Here is an 8,378-nt window from a genome sequence, read left to right as displayed (position 1 = left end):
TATGCCGCACCTACCCAAAGCACTAAAACTTATATGGGAGCCTAAATTTTACTCCTCCACCTATCCAACCACTAAAATTACTCCTCCTAAAGGCGGCCGGGTAAAATCTGTGGCCTCTCTTAAGACCGCCCGTCCCCACTCTATGGCTACCTGGTGACCACCCGCAGCCTCAGTCACCCCCTCCCCCGGTGACCTCACCGCCACCACTGGCTTCTCCCCGGGTCATGTCCCTCCTCCTCGGCATGGTCGTCGAAATCATCATGGGTGGCGTTCGACAGCGATAGTGTCCTCTCCTTGCGGGGCTCGGACAGGGACATGTCCGTCGCATCATCGCATGTGCCGTAGTCGAAGGCGACCTCGAGCTGCATCATCACGAGCGACTGTAGCATGAGCTTTTGGCACGACCTCAAGCTGCAGCTCATGCTGCCATCGTGCCATGCAGCACCACACTCACTGCCGGCGCCCATCTCGCAGGCAGTCGACGATGCCATCCAGTTTCAGCTTTCTTTAGGCCTGTCCAACGGAGGAGTTTAGGCTCTTCAGGCGCTACATGGTCGAGCCCGGTGGTGGGGTGCAGTCCACCGTCAAGGGGAAGCAGTAGGAGCTGCAGCACGCGATGGGGACGAGGCGGGGTCCAGGCCGAGCAGGATCATGTGAGTAGCAAGCGGAGCTGGGCGGTGATTGGCAATGTCTAGCTTGCCAGCAGAACCAACAAGCTGCAATTGCCAATGTCTAGCTTGCCATCTCGGTGGCAGCTATTTGTCAATGTCTGCATCCTGGTCAGCTATGTGTTTAACCCGTGTTCCTCGCCATCGGGGTGCTCGTCATGCCGGAGTCCCCAAGCATACGCACACCAAATGTGCGACGAATTGCATAAGACAATTATAACTTTTACTCTTTTATATTTAGGGGATCGACTATATCCGGCCAAAAGTTAGTGGAGTAAATACACTACACCAAGCTTTACTCGGACGGAGCATCCTCTATTTTGTAGGGGATCGGTTAGATTCGGCCTAAAACGTAGGTGGGAGGGGAGTAAATGGTGTAGTTTTGCGATCAAGATGAGAGTAAATAGTGTAGTTTTGGAACATTTGTCTCTCATTTGCCCCATATCCAACTTACCTTGACGAACAATACAAGTATCATTGAACGTAACTCCTCTTAATATTATCTCCAATTTGCTTGGTAACTGGCTAGACGGGGTTGACCCCAATACTACGGCATGAATTAGTTTCTGCATTAATTTGTGCTATTTGAAACTATCAGAATGATTGTGTTTTTAACATGACAAATATCACAAGCTTTTTGCAGGTTATCTACCAGGGCGGCTGGCAAGATCCCTAAGTGGTCATTACTACACCGTGCGGTAGAGTGGGGGCTTATGGCTTTTGGGTGCAACCGATGGGAGATGGTAGCACGAGCTACGTACAACCTGTTTAGATGGTGGTCCACTAATAAGATAGGTGTTTAGGCATATTCCTATTTTGCCAGTTGTGGCTATTTGTTTGATTTCTTGTTCTTGTTTGGCAACTTGAGATGCTACTCATATTGGAGACCCGGTACTTTTTAATAAATGACTATGTGCATCGCTTGATGCAGAGGCCGACACTGGTGATGGTTAGAACTAAACCCGGGCATGGACAGGTTGGTCCCGGCCGAGCTTGACATTCAAGCTGGGCTCGGGCCTTGTTTTGCAACCCAGAAGATAATTCAGGCCGGGCTTGGGCTTCTCTTTATCTGTATTTCGGGTCGGGCTTGCACGTGCGTACACTAAAAACAACATTCAAGCAGGGCTTTCGGGCTTGATTTTGGGCTGGCTTTGGGCTAGAAAATAGAGCATTTTGGGCTTTGGGCTGGGCTTGGGCTTGAGAAATGAAGGTTGGGCTTTTCAAAGCCTGACCCGGCCTAACGTTTGCCCAGGTTTAGTTAGAACAACCAAACCGCCTACAAATGGTTGGTAATAACAAACAGCATCTAGTGTTGAAATTGAGTGCGCATAGTGAGTAGCTTGGGGCATAGACTTCGCTTCTCTTTGTCTATGGGTTCTCTGCTTCACTTCATTTTTCGTCTATTTTCCTTACGTAAGACCCTATACCAAACCCTTAGGACCAAAGCCGTTATCTTGACCTCACCCGCAGATCGAGTTCGGACACACCATTGAAGAAGGCCTCCGCCAACGACCAAGACCGTCGATCGCAGATCCAATGGACAGTGCTATGCGTGACCATGGAATATATGGAGATTGCTTCCATTTGATGACCTTTTTAGTGGGGAGAGGAAGAGACTGTGTAGTGCCTATATTGAGATGGGAGTTCTTTTTTTTCTTTTGAATTGTTGAGACTAGAGAATGAATTGTAATTTTTTTAGGGTTCTATTTTTACAACTAAGTTTTGAGTGATTATTATTTGGATTTACTAGAATGGTGCAAAATTATGGCCAAGGACAATATGGGTTGATCTAATAACTTAGTCCCACCAGATGGGTGGCTTAAAATTACTGTATAATCTGTATTAATGTGAGAAAATTTTAAAACATCTACACCGTAATAATTCGGTCCCAGTAGATGAGCAGTTCATATTTTCTGATTAATCGTGGGAATTTTGAAATAGTCTCTAATTAGTATAGTAATAGATTAACAGATAGAATACACATATAGGATCCACGGCAAACAAACCTTCGTGCTCCATCAAAGAATAAAAAGTTGTATCCATATACTGTTTATTTGACTATTTTTTGAGAAATTGAGCACTCACTTGAAAAATGTAGAGAATGATTTACCCTGGCTCTAAGGTTGTTCTGGAAATCCAAAGGCGACGTCGAGCTTTGCTAACACCGTACAAGTCCGGAAGGAAGACGCCCTTGATATAACCCAGGATATGTTTTCTATTTTTCTTCTTTTGTAAGGATGGTGTTGTAAGGGTTGGACAATTTTAATACGTGGCCTTGGCCTTCTTGCAAAAAAGGAAGAGAGTGTGGATCCCTTGATTCATTAACAAGCATCGCCAAACAGTGGTTGGTTTCTACTAATTGGTGATGTACTCCATCACTCAATAAATGATATAAAAAGGTATGACCTCTGTGAAAAATAAAGCATGTTGCCACGACCCCAGACAATCTAGACAAATGGAGGACCGACGGAACGATAAAACAGAAATTCCCAAAGGCACGCACCTCACCACACGTTTTTTAGCCACAAGTCAATGCGGCCAAGTAATCTTGTTTCCAAAAGGACTAAAGTAAACATAAATTTGAATCTCTTTGCAGTATATTTAAAACTATATATATAATAATCTCCTCCAATTTTATTAGGTAAGTAGCTAGTACAATATATTCTTGAAAATAGCATCACAAATATTCGGGAATAGGTAACACATGAAACAATAACACTACATATATCATTTATATGCCAAGCTTACTACCGCGAGGAGAATAAAACCACACATCATGGCTCAATGGATGGCGCGGGTGCATTGGCGAATGCGCCACCGAACCCGCAACAGTAAATGTTCCTAGGGCAGCACACTGGATTGTACCCCACTGGCCTAGCACCTGCATGTGCTGCCGGTGCTGCCATCATCATGAGCAAGCATACTTGCACCATAAGTAAAACAATGATCACTTGGAAGATGCTATTTTTCGCCATTGCTTAAGAACACAGACCAACAGAGAATATGTAGTTATGCAATAGTCTATCAATCGATATGTTTTTTGTGGTCATGACTAGTACCGTTCAGTCATCTTATATAGATGTGATTGCATTAAGATTGTCCTTATCCAATTAATGTCATTAAACGACATGTTTCAGTTTCTTTTGCATCAAGCTTATCCTTATCCGACCCACAACAAAAGTTTATCCTTATCCAAATAAATGCCAATAAATCCTAGTAAATGTCATGAGTAGTATAGAGAAATCATCAATAGCCATGGTCATGATATCTTATTGATATGGCATACTCCCTACATTTCAAAATAGAGTATATATTAGTTTTGTCTAATAACGCTTGGATCTAGTTTATAGGAAAGGAATATTAACATATACATTTCCAATCAATATCATCAAACCCATCAGACATTTTTTAATATTATATCTATGGAAAAATCGATCTATGCCGCTGACAAAGTTGCATATTCGAGTCTTGTCACTCAAACTTCTGTATTTTAGTCGACACCACTAGCGATTACAAAGGAGTTAGATGTGCCCCACACACCGTCTCATTCCATCTAGGACCCACGTCAACCGCGGCGACGAGAAGACTCGATTAACCCTTCCGGCCGATGTGGCGGAACACCGTTGAGGCAATAATTTCCAAAAAAAATCCACTTTGACATCGTGCCACCAATATTGATAAGGAGCCTCTTTGACCATTCCGGCCAATGTGGGGAAACACAATTGAGCCCATAATCTCCATTTTGCCAACCTGATGTCTTCGTCTGTTGTGGGCCACCTACAGCCGTCGTTAGTGGCACGTTCCTAAATTTTGGCGGGTTGGGCCCTCTTCTTCGCACCACTTGCAGTCGCGTTCCCCCACTGTTCCGCGGCCACCACCGCGTCTGCCTAGTTGTTCTCATGACCTCCGCTCGGACGGATCTTTACGACGGCCAGGGCCTATGGAGCCCGGTGAAAGCGTTGTTTCTCCCATGGGGGTAAGAAATCCACCATGATCTTGTACCTTTTTGATGATTCACCTTTTTTACTCGAACATCGCGGTCATGCTTTGGTACTTTGCGTTGGATTGTACCTCCAAACAACTTCATGATGTTGTTGAAGATTCTGCATGGGTGTCACACCCATCGCTTGCCCGGTGGTAACTTGGCAATTAGTGGCGGGTCTCACTATCAATTGCCTGTAGACACTATTGTAGTAACTCAGAAGGATCCGATTAAGCAATTGAGAAGTATCACTATCATCCCAACGAGCATTACCTGATGAGGCACTATGACACTAGAGAAATTTATTGACGTAGCCGATGATGATTGTTTGTTGTTGATGTTTGGTAGACACGTGTCTATGAGGACTGTGTGGATGTTGTTTCATGTTGTTAACAATTAGACTTGTTAACATTTAGTCACTAATGATGAGAAAACTTATCGACATGTGTATGCGGTTGGCTATTTGACTGGCGAGGACAAGGAATAGGCTGTGGCAGCTCACGGTCTAGAAGAAGATGATAGATCTATGATCTCCTTTGACAGGGTGACTCTGATATGAAAGTGGGGACTGTCATTGATTCCGTGGAGGACTGCAGATATGCACTTGTAACTTATGCCTACAGAAGGGAGTTTGAGTTTATCACTAAAAAAGATTAACCAAAAAATGCTTAGGGTGCATTGTAGGCAAACGAAATGTTGTAAATGATGATTGCATGCACCTGCAATGAAATATGATCACCAACTTTAGGTAATCCCCTATGTATAGTGGGTATTTCCATATCTTATTAATGTTGTTCTCCCTATGATATCATAATTTTTGTTCATTTCAGGCCAAGGTTAACACGGAGTCACACACCTGCCCTACTCTGCTGTCAAGCGAGAGACGCGGACCTGCTTCAGCATAGTGGAATGCATATGAGCAAGAGTGGGAAATCAATTGCAGGAAGAGAAGAAAGACTGTGCCACTTTCGTTGTATTATTTTTCTACATTCCCGGAGAACACAAGTACAAGGAGTAAGCGGAAAATGTAGGGATTTGTAGTTGTGGTAATGTATGGGGATCCCTATTAATACGCTGGAGTTGATGTGTTATGTTTCCGTTTGGCGAACAATGTATTTCAAATGGTTGAATGCTTGTGCTATGCAATTATATGAATTTCTAAAATATATATTTTTGGAGAAATTTTGGCCTATATTAGTGAAATCTGCCCAAGATTTGAAACTACTAAGCATGTACCAATATTCGGATGCCGTGCCTAAAGGGGCCATTTCTAGTAAATGATTTCTCCACTTTTTGAGAAATCATGTGAGATTTCCATGGCAAGTTCATGTACCAATATTAGGACACCGTGTCAAATTTTAACCTTTTGACAACTTTTACTTATTATTACTCCATCCGTTCCTAAATATAAGCCCTTTTAGAGGTTCCAATGCTGACTACATATAAAGCAAAATGAATGAATTTACACTCTAAAATATGTCTATATACATCCGAACATAGTTCGTATTAAAATCTCTGAAAGGGCTTATATTTAGAAACGGATGTGTTTTTCAACTAAAAAGTCAAAGAAAATACTAAATGTAGGTTACTATTGTATATGAAAAGTGGCGATTTAAACTCACATTTATCATCACAAATGTTCAAAATAGCAGTACACAACATTTGAAGTGAAAGATTACAGGGGCCACCCTACAGAGCCACCTGCCTCCCTCAGCCCGGTCTGCAAAAGATTTAACAAAGTGGGGTGGCATCATCCTGACGTCCATCGCAGAACAGGGGAGGAGCAGGGGATGTCAAAGGATGCTCTGCAGTGAACAATTCAAATCATAACCACCAACAAGTTCACCACATTTGAAGCAGAGTTGTACAAATGCTAGTCATTATTAATTCAAGATCACTTCATCAGATAAGTTCTTGCGCGCAGAGAAGCGCGGTACTACACCACTGCCTGTCTGCAAGCCTCGCCTGATATCACATAAGTGCTGCCTGAACATTACAGTACTACTAATAGATCTATTATAGGCTGATTAGTTGAAGGAGGTGTTCTTGAGGTGGTCCGGCGCGTCCTCGAAGGAGTGCTTCCTTGCCATGGAGAGGATGGTCTTATCGGCCACGATGAAGTAGGCCATCCCGGCGACGGTGGAGATGATGAGGGCCTGCCCGGTTGGGTTCAGGTGCGCCCTCGCCCACGGCAGCATCCTCACGCTCGCCAGCTGCAGACAAATCGCACGGACGACATCAGACGGTATTCTCTACTTGCCGTGCAGAGTGAATGGTTGCTTGTAATGAAGTACTTACGGTGGGCACTGCGGCCGCGACGGAGGCGACGGCCGCGGCCTTGGCTCCGGCCATGGCAGCCTCTGCAGTTCGGAATGAACAGAGGGATGTTAATGATCACCAAGTTTCAGCACAGACAGTACAGAAAGCTACAATGTAATACTAGAACAGAACGGCAGGCCAGCATATCGTTTTGGTTACCTTTGGAGCAGCGGTTGGCGGCGGCGAGCCTCTGATCGAGGTAGGCGCGGGTCACCGTCGACATCTTCGCCAGAGAGAGCTTGGTGACGAAGGAAGTGAACTTGTAGCTAGCTAGTGAAGAAAGTGAACTAGTAGCAAGCGGCAGCAGGAGGAAGAGTAGTAGGGAAGTTGGAGGCAAGATGAGTAGCGGTGTGTGTGAGAGATGAGATGCGGCAGAGCTGGGTGCTCCGGCCCGATTTATAGGCTGCAAGAAAGCGCGAAACCGGCGTGCGGAGACCGTGGTTTTCAGACGAGCGGCGGGCGGGCGAGATAGATGGCCGGCGCTACGCTGCGCTGCGGCAGAGCACAGGTGGCGCCGCCTCCTTGGTCCGCATATAAAAACCATCCTACCCCGCGGTCTCTGATTCCTTTTGGTGACCGCTACACTGCAACTGGGTAAAGATAAGGCATCGATGGATCGGGTTTGGCAGGGAGCATGTGCGTGAGTGTGCCCTCCGTTTTGTTGGCGATCTGTCCCGGCGCTGCCTGTTTTTTTTAGAACGAAGGCCCAAGAAAAGCATGACTCTTTAAATTAACAAAGCCATTAACCGGCCAGGATTACAAAAACACCAATTAACAAGGAAAGCAAAAAGAAAACCAAGCGGCTGATACAAGGAGCAAAGCGAAACAGACTCATAAAGGCAGCAGCGATAGCAAGAACACGCCATGCTGCCGCCAACACCCTACAGGACGACCTACACTAACCGGACAAGCTACGGACTTGAGAGGATGCACCACCGCGCAAGCTTCGTGATCGTAGCCAAACTCGAAGACAGCACTGACACTCCTCTGGAACTGCCACTGCAAAGGGCCCCTGCCCTCCCATCCTGGCTCGAAGGATGCCGCACCGCCATGCGGCAGCTCGGTTCACCCTAGAACCCAGAGGAAGACGCCCAAGCTGCACATGAAGAAAGAACTAGGAGCAGACCTGCTAGCTCAGAGCACACCATTCCGAGCACCGTCGTCGTCCGCGGTTAAGCCACACCGAAGGGCTAGAGCTGTCGGCCACAGTCGCAGCAACAAGGGCAACAGCGATGAGCCACCGAAGAAAAGGCAGTGAAGCGTCGAGCCAAGCTGCCACCCTCCACCATCACACCCACAACCCGACTCTCTCGCCGCCCCTGCAATCCCCGGACTGCGCCTCCAAGAAGGAACACGACACGGATGTGTCGTCGCCGCCCGAATCAGGGGACCTAGGCTTTCACCTAGCA

At 45.9% G+C, this 8,378-nt stretch overlaps 1 protein-coding gene across 1 annotated transcript; it reads right to left on the bottom strand.

The window, feature by feature from the left end:
• Window positions 1-6,472: 6,472 nt before the first annotated feature.
• LOC119331938 (early nodulin-93-like) lies at window positions 6,473-7,482 on the bottom strand. Its single transcript, XM_037605115.1, has 3 exons — window positions 7,129-7,482; window positions 6,949-7,010; window positions 6,473-6,863 (listed from the first exon to the last, which is right to left on the bottom strand). Exons 1-3 carry the CDS (start codon window positions 7,190-7,192, stop codon window positions 6,678-6,680), a joined length of 312 nt encoding a protein of 103 aa, XP_037461012.1. The 5' UTR covers window positions 7,193-7,482; the 3' UTR covers window positions 6,473-6,677.
• Window positions 7,483-8,378: the final 896 nt, after the last annotated feature.

The sequence above is a fragment of the Triticum dicoccoides genome, chromosome 7A, assembly GCF_002162155.2.
Source record: "Triticum dicoccoides isolate Atlit2015 ecotype Zavitan chromosome 7A, WEW_v2.0, whole genome shotgun sequence".
Lineage (NCBI taxonomy): Eukaryota > Viridiplantae > Streptophyta > Magnoliopsida > Poales > Poaceae > Triticum > Triticum dicoccoides.
Note: the sequence above shows the minus strand (reverse complement) of the source record. Positions and strands in the feature narration are given on the sequence as shown.

Bases quoted from the DNA above. Each gene is read 5' to 3' on its own strand.
- LOC119331938 (XM_037605115.1), bottom strand. From the start codon at position 7,192: ATGTCGACGGTGACCCGCGCCTACCTCGATCAGAGGCTCGCCGCCGCC. The intron at 7,011-7,128 runs GTAACCAAAACG...TCCGAACTGCAG, and splicing joins CGCCAACCGCTGCTCCAAAG to AGGCTGCCATGGCCGGAGCC. The intron at 6,864-6,948 runs GTAAGTACTTCA...ATTTGTCTGCAG, and splicing joins TCGCGGCCGCAGTGCCCACC to CTGGCGAGCGTGAGGATGCT.